This window comes from Procambarus clarkii, chromosome 14 (assembly GCF_040958095.1).
Source record: "Procambarus clarkii isolate CNS0578487 chromosome 14, FALCON_Pclarkii_2.0, whole genome shotgun sequence".
Taxonomy (NCBI): domain Eukaryota; kingdom Metazoa; phylum Arthropoda; class Malacostraca; order Decapoda; family Cambaridae; genus Procambarus; species Procambarus clarkii.
Genome location: NC_091163.1, coordinates 44,956,164 through 44,975,173, shown reverse-complemented (window position 1 = coordinate 44,975,173; position 19,010 = coordinate 44,956,164). Strand labels below are relative to the sequence as shown.

General features: G+C 44.3%; 1 protein-coding gene across 1 annotated transcript in view; it reads left to right on the top strand.

Moving 5' to 3' along the window:
* The first annotated feature begins 241 nt into the window (after nucleotides 1-241).
* LOC123748120 (uncharacterized) overlaps nucleotides 242-19,010 on the top strand; it is a 252,555-nt gene continuing 233,786 nt past the window's right edge. Inside the window, exons 1-2 of the mRNA XM_069324575.1 lie at nucleotides 242-344; nucleotides 12,124-12,194. Coding sequence (XP_069180676.1) covers nucleotides 12,189-12,194 — 6 coding nt within the window. The 5' untranslated portion in view covers nucleotides 242-344; nucleotides 12,124-12,188. The remainder of the gene's footprint in view (nucleotides 345-12,123; nucleotides 12,195-19,010) is intronic.

Below are 19,010 nucleotides of genomic sequence, written 5' to 3'. Positions count from 1 at the left end.
GACATAAGTGTGGGCAAAGATCAGTAACCAAAGAAAATGGAAGAAGGAAGGTGGCGGGGAAGCGAGCGAGTGACGTCATCACAACAAAGGTTCCACTATTGGACGTGTACACGACCCGTGAGATAACACTGACGCTCCTCGCCTATCTTAAAGACGGTCTCCTGTGTCCAAAATACCCGCCAAATTGTCCCTCCCACAATACTCACAAGACAGTTGTGGCAGTGTAAGTGTGTGGTGAGGGCACACCACTGAAGACATTGAGGATATACCACGAGGAAGAGACAAAACTGTTGAAGAAAGGAGTCACTGGCTCCACCTGACCACCTTGGGCCACATTCACCAAGGTACTTAGCAATGGTTTTCTTCTTAGCTACCAATGTTTTTCTTCTTAGCTACCAATGTTTTTCTTCTTAGCTACCAATGTTTTTCTTCTTAGCTACCAATGTTTTTCTTCTTAGCTACGAATGTTTTTCTTCTTAGCTACCAATGTTTTTCTTCTTAGCTACCAATGTTTTTCTTCTTAGCTACGAATGTTTTTCTTCTTAGCTACGAATGTTTTTCTTCTTAGCTACCAATGGTTTTCTTCTTAGCTACCAATGTTTTTCTTCTTAGCGCCTTCGTGGCGGCTACGTCGGAATTCCTTAGCTACGAATGTTTTTCTTCTTAGCTACGAATGTTTTTCTTTTTAGCTACCAATGGTTTTCTTAGCTACCAATGTTTTTCTTCTTAGCGCCTTCGTGGCGGCTACGTCGGTATTCAGGTAGCTACACTAAGAAGAAAAACCTTTGTAACTTTGGTCCGTCATCTAAGTGTACTGTCGACCACTCGTAACTGGATATAACTCAATTTTTCTCTACTACATAACACTGGGATCGATTTTAATATAAACAAAAGATTATTATTTGGTGAATCTTGTGAAGAGGAGTCCTTCGTGTTAGTTATATATGCATTCTCTGCTTGAAACTTGAAGTAAATATGTCTTTTATGATAGTAAAATTAGTTTTATAATAGCAAGATATTATACCAGTAGTTATTAAGTAAATAAACACTGGTGAACATGAAATATGAGAGAAGGTTATGAGCCCTGCCTGATGGGAGCATTTACTATCACCAAATGCCCCTGTTCACCTAGTAATCAGTAAGGGTGTACCTTAGCTATACATACACACATTTAATTTATTTTGTTTGGTTTTATTTTGAAATTAAATCATGGGTGAGACAAAAGAAAAATATCCTGCACAAATGATGTTAGGTTAGGGTAAAAACTTCAAAAACTTTTCTCATTGAATAATTAAACCTATAATTATGACTATATGGACTATTAAAAAAAGAGAGGGGGAAGTAGGGTTCCTCTTCCTGTTACACAATTTGGGTGTGTGGAACCAGTAATTATTAAAAGAAGTCACCATGTCGGGAAGGCTATGTAGCATTAAGGAAGTGAGGTGAGGCAGCTACTTATTTGAGGAATGCTTATTTTATTTATCTTATAAGCTGAGGCAGCCTATTTTATTTGAGGAATGCTCAGCTGATTCCTCTACATTTAGCATGGAACAAATTTGTGTCCAAGACCTCTTCCTGTTACACAATTTGGCTGTAACAATCAGTAAGTAATTATCAAAAGAAGGCACCAAGCTGGGAAGGCTATGTAGCACCATTGTGTGTAGCAATAAACCTAATTTTTTAACAAATAATGCACCTGTGAGAAACAAATCCTGTCAGTTGTAAAAATATTGATGCAGTTATTTAAATAAAAAATATTATGAAAGAAATATTACTGGTTATTTTTATTCTATCTTTTTGTACTGTACAGTATATCCAAAGAAGTGAAATATTGAGACATAATGCACAATTTAATGAATGATTCAAAAGAAATATGACTTCTGTATTACATATCAACATGAGATCTTAATGATCCATGGTTAACATGATTTAATAAGGGTAATATTGGTAATAACGCAAACTATAATTTAAAATCTTTATTACTGATATTTTTGTATTAAGAAGCTTAGGTATACATAGCAATGTGCTGCTACCCTATTCTATATGGAAGATTACACAGTGTAGATAAAAAACTTGCTATAAGTTCATCTAATACTCCCATCTCACAGGATGGTTAGTCATACATGGAATCAGGGGAGAAAATACCTGCCTCAATACAAAAAACAAATCAGATCTGACTAAACAATAACTTCATGATTTTCACAAGAGGTAAGCACTGAATCATGGAAACATTATATTATAACTACAGTACTCTTACTAGTTTCTACAAGACTCTTCTCAAACAATGTATTTTTTTTAACATGCTTTGGCATACACAGCAATGTGCTGCTTCCCTATTCTGTATGAAGGACCATATAGTCCATTCTCTGAAACTCTCCCTGGACAGATGTAATAGGACCCATTATCACCACACCAGAAATAAATATCGCCTTGATATCCCCAGAGTCAAACTTAATATGTGTAAACACTCTATGCAAATAAAGGGCTCTAGTCTATGGAACTCACTCCCTAATGAATTGAAAAGCTGTCAAACTTTTGCCTCATTCAAAAACCAAACCAAAAAGTACCTAATTTCATCTTCATAGTTTCCTACACTGTGCTTTAAATTTGGTCTGTATCTAGTGTTACCCAATCTTCCAATCTTCATGTACTTAATCCAAACAATTTTACCTTTGTGATCATTGCTGTCTTCTTTTCAGTGAAGCAATATGGTGTGTTGTGCCTTGTAATTTTTGTTAAACTATCATTCAAGCTGTTAATGCAATCAATCTGAGCTACCTATGTGCTTTAATATACTTTCCAATTTCTCTCATCTTTTTTTCTTTGTTTTCTTACCATGTACATTACCTGTTATCATTTTTATAAATTTTGCTAGTATTTACTACTTAAAATTTTCTGTTAGATTAAGGACCTGCCCGAAACGCTGCGTGTACTAGTGGCTTTACAAGAATGTAATCACTATGCTATGTAGCCTCGCAATCCCAATGTACCTTCTTGTATATATAATTATAAATAATAAATAATAGTAATAAATAAATAGTCTAGATAAAAAACCAGGTACAAACTCATCCAACATCCTCACCTCACAGGACGGCCAGTCATACATGGAATCAGGAGAGAACAAAATACTTAAGGCTGACCTATTAGCTCCCACTGACAAAATCTGGGTACAGCACAAGAATATCTTCCAATATTCCTGAGTGTATGAAGTAATTACAGAGCTCAAAGTGCCTCATATCATCTGGTATGAAGTCACTGATACTGTAACAGGGCAATCACAGATATAGTGTTGGAAAGTATGTCCTCTCAAGTAAGACTGAAAACAGATGTTTTTTTTACCCAGATGGTTAAAACCCATGGAACTGCCTACCCGCTGAAGCCGTACCTGCCAAAATCCAGCTAGAAAATATCATTAGGACAATTAGCGAGACTTAACAAGCCCCGGGCTTTTTATCCTTGTCGAGGCCACTAGATAGATAGTGGCCCTTGGGTAAATTTAGGTAAATATATACGTAAATAGATACCATCACTCCTCAAGTCTTGGGAGCGAGAAGGGGAGCTATACACTATCTCTTAGAAATATGTAGGTAAACAAAAAATGTAACATATTTGTATACTACAATGTCGGTGCTGACTGTACAAGTTGAAAAAAACATTGTTTTACTTCAAAATATACTAATTTTATAAGAAAATTTGATTTAAATATGTCGCAAGTGGTCACGGATAAGCTCTGATATGGCAGCGTCGTGATTGGCTACAGCTGTAAGATGAAAAATGTTACCTTCTCTCTGATTGGTCAAACTAAAAGCAGTGACATCTAGCGAGACCTAAGTGAACTGCTTAGAAATCTTTTGTAAGTTTACTTCTCTGAATCGCCCTTTGGCGCGTTCTTAGCCGGCACTTGGGAACCTTCGTAGCAATTCTACTGACGAAGAAATACATGGAGCTTCGTGAATCAGGTCCTTGTTCCTCGCACTCTCATCATCCACCATAAGTACTTGAGTGCTGTATGCTCCACCATTGTCTTACATAGGCCTATGCAAGTGTTGGCGTATGGACATAGGCCTATGGAATTGCTGGGGCTTGGACATTGACTTATCAAATTGTTAGTGTTTGGACTATATTGATCTAATCATCGACCTGGAAAGTGAGGGTACTGCCTCTGCTGGTTAACCGAGAAAGATACAGACAAATGTCCAAATTCTGATGACCTTCCAGATATTGGTGACCATCCAAATAATGGCGACCGTCCGGATGCTGGCGGCTGGGTAGTGGTAACTGTCAGGATATTGGTGGCCATTCAGGTACTGGAAACCATCTGGATATTGGTGGCCATTCAGGTACTGGAAACCATCTGGATATTGGTGACCATTCAGGTACTGGAAACCATCTGGATATTGGTGACCATTCAGGTACTGGAAACTGTCTGGTTACTGGTGATTGTCCAGATAATGGTAACCTTTCAGATGCTAGCACCTGTCCAGATATGGCAACTGTCCGGATACTGGGACCTGTTCAGATATAGTAATTGTCTGGTGACAATTGACTGGTGACTGTCCAAATTGTGGCAATCTTTCAAATACTGGCAACTGTTCAGTTACTGGCAACTGTTTAGTTTCTGGTAACTGTCCAGATACTGACGACCCCTCTAGATACTGGTGACCCTCTAGATACTGGTGACCCTCTAGATACTGTGACCATCCAGATAATGGTGACCATCCAGATATTGGTGACCATCCAGATAATGGTGACCCTCTAGATACTGGTGACCATCTAGATAATGGTGACCCTCTAGATAATGGTGACCATTCAGATATTGGTGACCATCCAGATGCTAGTAACCAGACATTGGTGACTGGTCACTGGCAATTGTCCAGTTACTGGTGACTATCCATATACTGGCAACCATCCAAAGATATTTTGTGTAGTGCATCCTGGGGTTCAGGGGCTTTCTTGTTTGACACTCAGACAATTGGGTATGGCTCGCAGCAGGTTTCTGGAGTTTGTGTCTCATCCCATTTTGGGTGGATGGCCTGGCTCAGGTGCCTGGCCCGGTGCTGGGGTCCCATCATGGTGCCTGGCCCGGTGTTGAGGTCCCATCGTGGTGCCTGGCCAGGTGTTGGGATCCCATTGTGGTGCCTAGCCAGGTGTTGGGGTCCCATCGTGGTGCCTGGTCCAGTGCTGGGGTTCTATCGGGGTTCCTGGCCTGGTGCTGGGGGTACCATTGTGGTTTCTGTGTTTTTCTCGTGAGTTTTGTCTTCAGTTTTTTGGAAGATTTTCATTTTGATTCAAAATGAAGGTTCTTCATTTTGAAAGAAAATGCAGAATAGAACCAGTGAAGAGCAGGGGTGCCATAGGCACAATCAGAGAACACTGTATAAACATCAGAGGTCCACGGTTGTTCACCATCCTCCTAGCGAGTACTGGTATAAGAAATATTGCCGGAACAACCGTGGACATCTTCAAAAGAAAACTAGATCATTTTCTCCAAGGCGTGCCGGACCAACCGGGCTGTGGTGGATATGTGGGCCTGCGGGCCGCTGCAAGCAACAGCCTAGTGGACCAAACTCTCTCAAGTCAAGCCTGGCCTCGGGCTGGGCTTGGGGAGTAGAAGAACTCCCAGAATCTAATCAACCAGATATCAACATTCCAATCTTTCCAATGCCAATACTGAAAATATCTCATGAGTGTCTGAGCCTAACCTGGCCTAACCTTGTCCAAGGTGCTGTCTTTCACTCTATTGGTTAAATAATGCTCTCTCATCCATAAAAGTTCCTAACATCTCAGTAAAGTCTCCATGTACTTATGTAAGCATCTACCTCAGCATCTTAGTAAAATCTTACTCAAATGTATTATCTTACTCTGTTATCTTTAAATTTAATGGTATTTTGATTTATATTGTTCACTTATTGGATTTAATTAATTAAGTTCATATTTTTCTTATATATTAATTATAGGATCATAACTAAGCTAATTATAGTTAATTATCATTAAAATTATATTACTTTATGATTATTTAAGTCAGTATTAATTAATTAAGATTAACCTTGTAATTTTTTTGTCTTCATTAATTCCATATTGTTATTGAACATTATTCTTGTCAATCTTTATTGATTTTTGTTTTTACTTGTGTATCCTTCTTGTCTAACTACAGTGATCTTTATTTGACTTTTTTGTGTGTGTTTTTGTTATAGTTATTTGATATTTACAGCAGATATAGTATTTTACTGTTGTGTAATTGCTTGCCTTATTGTATCTTGACTCCATTGCATCTACATGCAAGCTGATATTGATCCTCAACTAAATCTGCTCTCACACATCTACAATAACCACCATATTGATCATCACTACTGCACCTATTACACACCAAACTTTGCACAAAAAAAAACTCCAAAATAACACTTGCCTATCAGTTTTCAACCAAAATGTCAGATCACTTGGTAAACAATTTGATGATATAAATGCACTACTCACAGCATTAGGTACTAAACTATCATTTATTATTTTAACAGAGACCTGGCTAAGTAAAGACTATACTCAACTTTACTTTTTCACTTATTGTGTTGCATATAATATTACTTGATGTTGAATTATAATGCAACTTGCATACATTAAGTATACACCTGATTAATAGTGTCACAATAATGCACACACAAATGTTTTCAATTACGCCATGTATGTATTCACATTTTTCATTATTATATTTACACACATCCACTCACTATTTACAGGTTTTTGCAACATCATTGTACATTTAGAAGTCTTGGAGATAGTGATAGTCGTTGAAGCAGTTGACAGCGCACAACGGGACTGCACACACTTCACACCATATTTGCACTAGTTTATGGTTCTGTGGTCTCTCTTTTTTTTTTTTTTTTTTCTACAAACTATGCAATCACGTTGGTCTATATGCACGCTTTCCAGCTGGTGGCAAATGTTTTAGTCTGTGTGCTTAAAAGGCCTCCGTGTAAGTGAGCCTGGGTGTAGCAGCATGTTGCAACACTGGGTTCATGATGGGGTCTTTGTATGCCAGGAATTTCTTTGCCAAACTTTGTTAGTAACTTTGTCACAAGTGTAAAACCAAACGAACGGAAACTTGGTTTATGTCCAGTTTTCACCAGATACATATTGTAGCTGTTCAGCATGCTTACGTCAACCAGATGGAAAAACACTTTTCTCATCCACTTCAATGTTTTCCTAACACACTCGACAGCGCCCACCATCATGTCACGTTTATCAACAAACGCATGTTGATATTATAGTCAAGAAGACAATCTGGCTTATATACTGGTTGTTTTGTTACTCGGTTCACCTTGCCACTGTTCACCATTGTACCATCATGAACGGTTGTCAGCAAGTTCACTTCTCTCGTCTTTCCACCTAACTGAGAGTATTTGATCACTTTTTCTTAGCTGGCAGTCACCAACTTCAAGATTATTGTCAAACACTGGCATTTCTCGTCTTCTTGGCTTTACTGTGCCACACACTCCAGTTCTATTTTCAATCAAGAACCTAGCTAGTAAGGGACTTGTATAGTAGTTATCTGTGTATAAAATGTGGCCCTTGTTCATCCATGGTGCCATCAGTGACTTTACCACACTACCTGAGAAACCATGTTGGTCGTTACCGGGAATGTCTACATTGCTAATAGAATACAGAATCATGTGTAACACGTATCCTGTTTCACAGTCACAAAGAACAACGAATTTCAATCCAAATCTGTTGTGTTTGGAGGGAATATACTGCTTGAACCCAACACGTCCTTTGAAAAGCACAAGGGATTCGTCAGTCACCAGCTTCTGTGCTGGTACGTTGAAATATCTGTACTTTCCAATCACTTCATTCATAATATGCCTGACTCTCCAAAGTCTATCAATCTCTGTCCCGGTCTTCATTACTTGCAAAATGAAGACACCTGAGGAGTATCTGAAACCTGTCTTGGGACATATATTTCCCGAACTAAGGTGTTGGAACAGTCTGGTCTTTGCTCCAATAATTTGAGATAATATGTTTTACACAATGTTTCATCAACATACTTAGTGCCAAAAATAAATACATTTCACCTACAGTGGTGTTTTTCCAATGCTGTAATTGTGAAAATTCTGTTATATTTTTCCAATGAGAAGAGCTGCATGAAGGTTCGTTTGGTGTACAATATATTCCATGAGCGTCTCATCATTAAATGCTGTAAAATAGTCTATTTCACACATGTCCTTGCCAGTATCAGGGAAAAGGTTTGTAATACCATCACTCCACACAAGTACACCTTGTGTCCTGCGAGACGAAACACCGGCACGACGGCGAAGAATCGTTGCACACCATGTACCAGGAGCTGAAGCCTGTCTATGCAAAGTACAGGTGCTATGTGAACATGAGGTAATATCACGTGAACATGAGGGTCTTGGTTCCTCATGTGGTGCCCTGCGGCGGCGCTTGGCTGGGTGAGACGCTGCTGATGCGACAAAATCTCGCTTGGTAACACCACTGGCACTAGCGACAGGCATGGTAACACTATGTTCTGAATCCACCTCATTAAAAGCAGAAAAAGAGTCACCTTCCTCTGACTCGTCGCCCAAAATATCCTCATACTCTAAATAAGTACAAGAACTGTGTGGTCGTGCACGAATTGGAGTAGACACTGGGTGAGGAGGCACTGGTGAGCGTGTAGGCCCGCCATGGGAGGAGACTGTATCTCAAATTCACTCTGTGCTACTATCATCGGTCAATTGCGTGTAGTGCTTATCAATGTCAGAGTTATCAATATCACATTCCTCACCATCAGAAAATAATTCACTAGTTATTTACTCTTGAGTAAGTGATTGAGTGGTGTGTGCCCGGGAGGCGTTTGGCCGTGCGCTCACCATGGTGACTTCTAGGTAACTGAGGCTTTCCACGCGTTGGTGGCGGAGCTGGATTTTTTCAAAATGGCGGCTGTTTACTATAGCCCCTAGGCACCGTATGGGGGCCCCCACTACCCCCCACTGGCTATTCAAATCTTGCGCGGTACTTCATTACGTCATGTGACGTGATGCGCACTTTTGCGTAAGTTACTCAAAAGTCATATGACGTGTTTTGCAGCTTAAGGGTTAAGTGAATGAGTATTACCTGATGCTTGGACAAAGAGTGTTATTGTTCATATCCCCAAACCACACTCAGATAATTATAGGCCCATATCTCTAACATCGTGTGTTTGTAAAGTGCTTGAACACATTGTCCTTAACAGACTCACGTATCGTATACAGGGGCACCTGTCTCCCCAACTGTTTGGATTTATGCCTGAGGCTCAGTACACAACACTGTTTTCCTGACTACTTCGCTCATATTGAAGCTTCCCCTCAAGCCGTCTTCATCAACCTAGCAGCAGCTTTTGATACAGCAAACAGGGAAATCATGCTAGAACAGCTTGCTGAGCTGGGAATACAAGGAAAATTACTGAAATGGATAATGGGCTGCTGAAATGGTCTAATCGAACAGCATGTTTTGTTTAACCACTGTACTGTTCTGCATTAAAATATGACAACCCCTTGGTGCACAGAAAATAAATTCTTTCCAAACAATTATTTTCTTTTCTTATATTGTTAAAAGAAGTCTCTGATCAATGAGAATAACTGGAAAAGTAGGATGCTGGATACTCAATTTCCTGTCGAACAGAACACAAAGAGTAACAGTCAATCAGATAAAATCGAGTCCAAGCGATGTTAAAAGCTCTGTACCTCAAGGTACAGTCCTTGCACTGCTACTGTTCCTTATTCTCATATCTGATATAGACAAAAATACACGTCACAGCTTTGTGTCGTCCTTTGCAGATGACACAAAAATCAGCATGAAAATTACCTCTGCTGAAGACATTGAAAAACTACAAGCAGATGTCAACAAAGTTTTCGATTGAGCAGCAGAAAATAACATGATGTTTAACAGTGATAAATTTCAGGTACTCGGGTACGGTAAAAATGAGGATCTGAAACATAATACATGCCTAATTAAACAGTTTGTCTTATATACTCGCATTTGGGTGAGGTGATATGTTGCAACAGTTTTGTATGAGGGTGAACAAACTTTTGACCAACACAAGACAGAACACGGAACATTGGGTATTAACACTTTCGCGCCTTAGATTAGAGATAACTCGTCGCCGTTTTTTCTTACGATTCCGCATATCAGCCTACTTTTCTCGTCCATCGAAAAAATATTTCTATAAATTCCATTTTTTAACCGAAATGGATGGGGATACTCTCAGATTTTTCTCCATGAAATTCCCGTTCTCCCTCACCGAACACATGGCATCTCGGCCTACCCGGTCACGTGGTATACCACATGTTCCCGACATAGATGCCAGCGCAGCTCCTCCTGCTGACGCGGCAGTTTCAACACCCGGCCCATCTGGTGCGAGGCGTCCTCTGTTCACCTCAACACCTCAAGCCCACTCATCAACCACAAATTCTGAAATGGACATTGAGGACATAGAACCACTTGATGTTTCTGATTTCATAGATTCTACTACAAGTTTGGTGGTTCCTGTAGAAGACAATATTCCTCCAGTGCATCCAAGAAATACAAGAATTATAGATTCAGAACAACGTCTCAACTACAAGTTGACGCATGAACTCGTGCACTTGGCTAAAAAAAGAAGATGCCGTGTTTGTTTCAAGTCTGGCAAAAGGAGGGACGTGATATATGGATGTAAAACTTGTGATGTGGCACTGTGCGCTGCGCCTTGCTACACAAGGTACCACCGAAGAAAGATATTTTGGGTGGAGAAAAAATAACCACCGGCAACAGCTTCACTCCACCTAAGAAACATCAGATGAGCAACTTCAGGATCAGAAGCCTGAAGATGGTGGAGTGAAGAAAAAATGCTCAACTGTTGATCTTCAATCAACATAGACAGGGTAAGTACACCTATTTGGAATTTTTTATCATCTATAAGAAGTTATATTATATACGTTTTGTAGAGAATTTATTTGCGAATTTTTTGGTACCAGAATGAATATTATATCACATAAACGTCTATGAGTAAAAAAAAAAAAACACAAAGTATGTTTGGGGGTGTGGCGGGTGTGGCTCTGGGTGTGGCGGCCGTGTGGCAGTGGGTTCCCTTTAGCCGTTGATATATCCAACACGTGGGAAATATTTGTATGTGTTATGTATATGTCTGTGTAGGGAATTTTACTGCGATCACTGTCATACAAATTATAAAATGTTTCAACAAGTATAAACATGACAAACATCAAACGAACGAAAACAATGCGTTCGTTTCTGCCGCGAACGCATACTGAGCGACGTGGTTCTATATTTGGCGCTTCTCTTACACATGCTTTGTACAAATGTTATACATTTCATCTTATAGAAAATTTTATTGCGAACACATTGGTATAAAAAAGAAATACGTACATAGAAAAGTAGGGTCAGGAAACGTATAAATGTATAAACTTTCCAAGCATGATTTCCCCCCTGTGTTTTCGCCAGTGCGCTCGCGGCTAACTACTCTCCACTTCACACACTCTTGCGGGTGGGCAATTACCTATATTAAACATTCATATGCATATGTCCGTGTAGAGAATTTTATTGCGATTCCAATGATACCAAAATTAGCGATGTAGGACAACTGTAGGCTTCACAACCATTAAGAGAGTGGAAACATTTTGTTGCTGTTTGGCGCTCTCGGCGAGTGATCTGCATAGTTTTTTATTTGGTGTTGATACTCCTTATGCTTGGGCGGCATTTTATAGGTATGCTCTTATAGACAATTTCATTGCGAACACAGTGATACCAAATTTAAATACGTGCGCCTTCAATTATTGTCAGGACAGTCAAAAGAGTGTACACTTTTTCGGTCTTACCGCGTAGGCGCGCGAATTGCCGAAAGCATCTGGGGTATTGATTTTTTTTGAGCGCCGAGAGCGCGAAAGTGTTAATTGCATAAATGAGAGGGAAGAATGTAAGTAACTGCAAAGGGCCTATTGGCCCATACTTACTCTTGATGCTTCTGGTACTCCGTACCAATATAGAACCTGCTCTTAGCATAATACATAAACAAAATTATTACATTTTTCTAAACATTTATTATGTTTTGATGGGAAAATTTAGTTATAGAAACCTTAAATGTTTTATTTCCCCTAATAGGTAATACGGCTTCCAGTCTCTGCTCGGCTACCAAGGACGATAGCAAACACAACTTCTGCCCATTAATGATGGTAAGAACACTTTTATTCTTACTGTACAACAGGTGAGTGTGTGTGTCATGTTGATGTCATTAACCAGTTATGGTGAGCATATTAATCATGATGTTTACAGTAACTAGTGATGGTGAGTGTATTTATTATAATGTTATTAACTAATGATGGTGAGTATTAATCTTGATGTCATTAACCAGTAATGGTGAATGTATTAATCATGGTGTTGTCATTAACCAGTGATGGTGAGTGTATTAATCATATTGTCATTACCCAGTGATGGTGAGTGTATTAATCATGGTGTTGTCATTAACCAGTGATGGTGAATGTATTAATCATGGTGTTGTCATTAACCAGTGATGGTGAGTGTATTAATCATATTGTCATTAACCAGTGATGGTGAATGTATTAATCATGGTGTTGTCATTAACCAGTGATGGCGAGTGTATTAATCATATTGTCATTAACCAGTGATGGTGAATGTATTAATCATAATATCATTAATACTCTCACCATCACTGGGTAATGATACACTCAATATAATTGGTTAATATCACCATAATTAATACACTCACCATCACTGGGTGATGACAATAATACACTCACCATCACTGGGTGATGACAATATGATTAATACACTCACCATCACTGGTTAATGACAACACCATGATTAATACACTCACCATCACTGGGTAATCATATTGTCATCACCCAATGATGGTGAGTGTATTAATCATGGTGTTATTAACCAGTGCTAGCAAGTGTATTAATCATGGTGTCATTACCCTGTGATGGTGAGTGTATTATTGTTATCACCCAGTGATGGTGAGTGTATTAATCATGGTGTCATTACCCTGTGATGGTGAGTGTATTATTGTTATCACCCAGTGATGGTGAGTGTATTATTGTTATCACCCAGTGATGGTGAGTGTATTATTATCACCCAGTGATGGTGAGTGTATTATTGTTATCACCCAGTGATGGTGAGTGTATTATTGTTATCACCCAGTGATGGTGAGTGTATTATTGTTATCACCCAGTGATGGTGAGTGTATTATTGTTATCACCCAGTGATGGTGAGTGTATTATTGTTATCACCCAGTGATGGTGAGTGTATTATTGTTATCACCCAGTGATGGTGAGTGTATTATTGTTATCACCCAGTGATGGTGAGTGTATTATTGTTATCACCCAGTGATGGTGAGTGTATTATTGTTATCACCCAGTGATGGTGAGTGTATTATTGTTATCACCCAGTGATGGTGAGTGTATTATTGTTATCACCCAGTGATGGTGAGTGTATTATTGTTATCACCCAGTGATGGTGAGTGTATTAATCATGGTGATATTAACTAGTTATGTTGAGTGTATTAACCCTCTGAACTGCACATAGTGCCTTAATGCACTCAATCGGGGGTGCGCATAACCCCTTAATGCACTCGTAGATATATTGTAGGATTCAAAACTTGGGTACAAGATGGAGGCCTGAGGCTTCCAATGAGCATCCACCAGTTTGAAAAATATTCCCAGCATGCCCCACAGCCGTGGGCAGACTCATTTTCTGGCGGGAGCCCCTACGGCTCCCCGGAGCTATCCATGGCTGATATGGATACCCTAACTATTTTGCATCAGTCGATGTGGGTGGAGTTCTAGGCCTACTGGGGACCACGAGCCAGAACCTGGCCCCCTCAGAGAGGCACGGGGAGCAATGGCCCATAGAAATGCACATGTGATTTGGAGCATTCTATATCTGCCATTGACTGGGACAGGCACCCAGAAAGGTAAGCGCCACAAAACAAACCCCTATTCTGGTTAACAACAAAAATCGACAAACGAGTGGACAGAACTCCCCCAGGAAAACGAACTAACAAGCATGACGTCACACGAGCCGCGCCGCATGTGTGCGCAACTCCCCCCTCCCCGGGAGGGGGAAGGGGGAGCCCCAGACCCCCGCACCGGCGATCCCCTCCCCAGTTCCTCGGCTGATGGGATAATGCACGGTCGTGTGGCTTCAGCTCCAGTCTTGTCTCAGTGCTGTGACTTGTTTTCAGTGATGCTCTTACGGTGGTCGTGTGAGCTGGGAGTAGTATTCTCAGGTACTCGGGCTGCCTGTGCTTAGGGTCACCTTCCCTGAGTGCCCTGTAAGTACCACCCTTGGGGCTTGGGGTTGCCTTCCACAAGTCACCTTGGGTCTACCTCTGTTGGCTTTTCGCTGCTTGGCGTTTGGCCGCCCCGAGTGTTTGGGGGTTTTACTCCCTTGTTTACCTTGGGGTAGGTGGTAGTTATAGCACTGGTGGGGCGCAGGGTACTGCGTAGCTAGTTTTCACCTATGACAGCGGCCGGCTCTGTTCCCTCTGGGTACGTTGTCCGCTTGTGTGGTTTTTCTTTTATATTTGTTTTTGCCTGGTATGGGGGGTCTGCCTTGTGTTTCCCCCCCCCCTTATATTAGGTTCGTTTGTGTGGTGGCACCCCCTGCTACGCCCTCACGGGTGGACACGTCCCGTGGGTTCAGCTTTAGCAGTTTGCTTGGTAGTTTGGGGTGCCGGTTAGCAGTGCCCTGCCTGGGATAATCCTTAGCAGACCCAGTCTAGGGGCCCTGGGACACCCCGCGGGGGCTCTCGGGTCCGATAGTGGAGATCCTTGGGTCCCCTCTCGCTTTGTGCGAGTTGAGGGTTGCTCTGTCCCTTTGTCTCAGGGTGACTCTCCTTGTTTTTGCCTCCATCATGCTGCCTGTTGGGTCGGTGACACATTCGACCCTGAGTCCTGTGAGCTTTGTTGCTTGTTCGTGACTCCATTCACCCAGTCTGCTGATGAATTCCCATGGGTGCAGGCAGCTCGCTCGTTGCTGGGTAGGATGTTGCAACGCGCTCACGTTTGTCGCTTCCCCGGACGCCCCGATGCTGCCCCGCTTGTGTAGGGACCCAGACTTGGGGGTTTTGGTCACTTCAGCCTTGGTTCTTCCATGCCCCCCTTGTTTTTCCCCCTCCTGCTTCCGGCCCCTATGCATCTGCAGGCTTCGGGGTCGGGGCGGGGTTAGAGGTTCTGAGACTTGGGCAGTTTCGGGGGTTGCCCCGTCCGGGGTAGCTGCGGAGGCATTCGAGTCTGTTCCTCCGGCCGATGCTATGGGCTCTGACCAGTGAGCCCCTTCTCTTCCAGCTCTCTCAGCTGCCCCGGCTTTTTCTTGTGGGGCCGGGGCTTTGGAGGTCGACTCGGCCCCGGGGCCTGGTGTAGAGGCTCCTGGGGTTGGGGAGGAGCGGCTTTGGGGGCCTTGGGCTCCATTGCGCCCCGCCTGGATTTCCGTCCTTCTGAGTGGGGCTTACTGTAGCGAGGAGTGGGGTTTTCTTTCCCCCCTCTGCGTACGATTTGGGCTTGGGTTCTGCTCCTCCCCGGGTTCGGTTCCGTGTCCCTGTGGTTTCTTCGGTTACGTCTTCCGGAGGTTTTCGGCTAACTGCATCTCTTCGCCTGTGGTGCAGTTGGCCTTTGCGGCTTGCCTCCTGTGTGTCCCGGAGTTTGCCTCCATTCTGGTTCCTTCTGTTCTGGACAGGTTGGGCTCCTTGTAGCTGTTTGGGCTCCTTGCAGCCGTTTGGGCTCCTTGTAGCCGTTTTGGGCTCCTTGTAGCCGTTTTGGGCTCCTTGTAGCCGTTTTGGGCTCCTCGTAGCCGTTTTGGGCTCCTCGTAGCCGTTTTGGGCTCCTTGTAGCCGTTTTGGGCTCCTTGTAGCCATTTTGAGCTCCTTGTAGCCGTTTTGGGCTCCTTGTAGCCGTTTGGGCTCCTTGTAGCCGTTTTGGGCTCCTTGCAGCTGTTTTGGGCTCCTTGTAGCCGTTTTGGGCTCGTTGTAGCCGTTTTGGGCTCCTCGTAGCCGTTTTGGGCTCCTCGTAGCCGTTTTGGGCTCCTCGTAGCCGTTTTGGGCTCCTCGTAGCCGTTTTGGGCTCCTTGTAGCCGTTTTGGGCTCCTTGTAGCCATTTGGGCTCCTTGTTGCAGTTTGGGCTGCTTGTTGCCAGTTGGGCTGCTTGTCGCTAGTTGGGCTACTTCTCGCCTTGTTGGGCTCCTTGTAGCCGGTTGGGCTACTGTCGCCAGTTGGGCTACTTCTCGCCTTGTTGGGCTACTTCTCGACTGGTTGGGCTACTTCTCGCCTTGTTGGGCTACTTTTTGTTTTTCGCGTCCTGCGCATGCGGCGTGGGAGTTAGTTTTGGTTCCGGGCGGTGTGCACACGTGTTCTGCATCCATTTTCTCTCGGGGGGGCTTCACCTCTCGCTCTTTTCATAATCTAATCCGTGCCCCGTTGCTTTGGGGGTGTTCTGGGGTGCCGCTGTGGGGAAATCACGTGGTTTTTCCCTGCGTTCTAGGCTGGGGAGCCTCCTTCGCCGCTCCCCTCCTCTCCAGCATTGGCGCCCTGGCCGCCTCTGGCGGCTACGGACTCGAAAGCTTGAGTCATGGCCCTTCAGTGCCCATGTTCTGCAGGTGAGTTGGTGCGGTTTGGCATCTCCTTCGTCCTGACACTGTTTTTGTTTTTGGAAGTAGGAATGGGTGTACATACGTCTTTGAGAACGTGGACCGTACCACCCGAGGTGCCTACTGCAGGGCTATTAGCCCATACTGGGCAGCTCTTGTTCTCCACCTGATTCCTTCCTCGGTTCACGGGTGTCTGCGGGTAGCCTCTTGTCCCTTCCGAGGCGGCTCCTGCCTGTACTCCTGCCCCCTCTCCTATGCTTGTCTAACCTTGCTGGAGTTCGGGACCCCGCCTCCACCTTGTTCCGCAGTGCAACGGTGAGGGTGCCTGTTCGGTGGTACGTTTTCCTGTGTCGAGGGTGTTTTGTGCTCGCCTCCTTGTGCTTGCAGGATTGGGTTCTGGCTCTTTGGTTCCGCCTCTCCCCTGTCGTTTGCCTATTGAGTGGATTCTGTGCTTCATGGGTGCTCTCGTCTCTGCTCTTGGGGCTGTGTATGGGGTCAGGCCAAGTTGGGCTGTCTAATGTGTTCCTTCGATTGCCTGTTACACTGCACACATTTCTTCTACCGTCCCTGTGGCTCAGTTGGGTGCTCGGTTTCCGCCTGTGTCCCCTTGTGTGCCACTCATGTACGATTTATCTATCTTCTGTTGCTTCCTCGGGGAGTGTGGTGACGTTTTGCTGCGGTTTTGGTACTGCAGCTGCGTGTCAGGGTTGGTTGTGGCATTATGTTCGGCTCTTCCGTGCTCCCTCTGGGGCCCTCCCTCCTTGCTGGTCTTGCTGTGCCGGGCCTGTTTTTTCCATGTTCCTTGGATTCTCTGGTTTGTCCTCGCCTCGTTGTGCTGGCTGGGGATGAGCTTGGGGTCTTCATCTCGCCCCTCGCCTATCCTCCGGTTTCGGTTCAAGTTCCAGAGCCTAGTGGACTCCCTTCCTTAGTGTTTTTCCCGGCTGCCCCGGGGTTTTTCTTGACGCTGGGGCTTTGAGGGGACAGCTCGGCCCCGGGGCCTGCAGGGGGGGTTCCCGGGGCTGGGGTGGGGCTCACGTGAGGGGCCTCAGGCCCCGTTATTCCCCGCCGGGGTATTTCTACCCCTCTGGGCGGGGCTTGCGGTTTTGTGGTGTGGGGTTTTTCCGTTCCCCCTCTTCGCACGTGCTTTCTGGGCATCGGCCCCTCCCTGGGCTCGGTTTCCTTGTCCATTATGCCCGTTGTTTCCGTCCTGTCGGTGGGTGCTTTTCTACGGTCTTCGCCCCTTTTTTCCGGGACGGGCCTTCTCCGTCATGTCCCCCTCTTCTTGGGGTTTCTGCATGACTTTTGGTCTCGGGTGCGACGGGGTTTTTGTGCCTTCGTCCTTTGTGTTTGCTTCTTTTTGTTCTCGAAGGTTCAGGACGGTTTTGCTACTTCCCTCCGGTCCTTTCTAGAGCTTGTGGGTCCTATTCCTCGCATCTTCTGGGTGTTTGGCCTTCTTGTTCTTTTGTGCATATCTCTTCTCTTCGCGCTATCTCGGTGCTACTTGTTTTCCTGGGGGCGATTTTGCTCCTCTTAATGAGTCTTTTCGCTCCTGCCCTTCTGTGGGATGTTGGTGCGGGGCGGCTCCTTATGCGGGTTCCTTCCCTGTCGGCTGCTCTTGTGGCGGTGGACTTGCACGCTTGTGGCATTTTGGTTTTGGTCCTGCGTTTTCTTTTCCCTCCTGGGGCTGTCATAGGATTGGCTTGCGGAGGATGTAGAGGCGCTTGGGGCCGTTCCTGGGACTGGCACCTTGGTTTCTGCTGCTAGCTTTCGGTATCGATGTTCCTTCTGCGCCGTTTTGCAGGCTGTCTCGTGCGTTGTTTCACCTCTGGCCTGCTTATGTACTGCCTGTGCCGTCCTGTCTTTGGACAGGGTGCTCTCCTGTTTTTCTTCTCCATGGTGGTTGTGGCTCCTTGGGGTCTGGTTTGCTTTGCCTCGGCTCTCTTTTTATGTTGGCATTGGCCTCTGGGGGTCGTGTGGCAGAGCTTCATGCTCTTCTCAGGCGCAGTGGTTTTTGGCTCCTATGGTCGTGGTCATAGGTTTCTTTGTCTGCGGCCGTTCTCCCTTTTTCTGGTGAATGATGTGCCTGCTGCTTTCCGGAGGGGTCCTTGAGTTGTCGTCTTGACTTCGTGTTGAGGAGTGGTTCACCGACCGCCTCCCGGGTATGTCCCCTTGTTTTCTTAGGTAGTCTTTGGTGAAGTAGCTTTGGGGAGCCGTAGGGGCTGCCCCCAGAAAACCAGCGTTGAATCTAATGAAACGCCATTTTCTGGGTGACTCCTCCCTTCCCCCTCCCGGGGAGGGGGGAGCTGCACAGACATGCGGCGCGGCTCGTGTGACGTCATGCTTGTTAGTTCGTTTTCCTGGGGGAGTTCTGTCCACTCGTCTGTCGA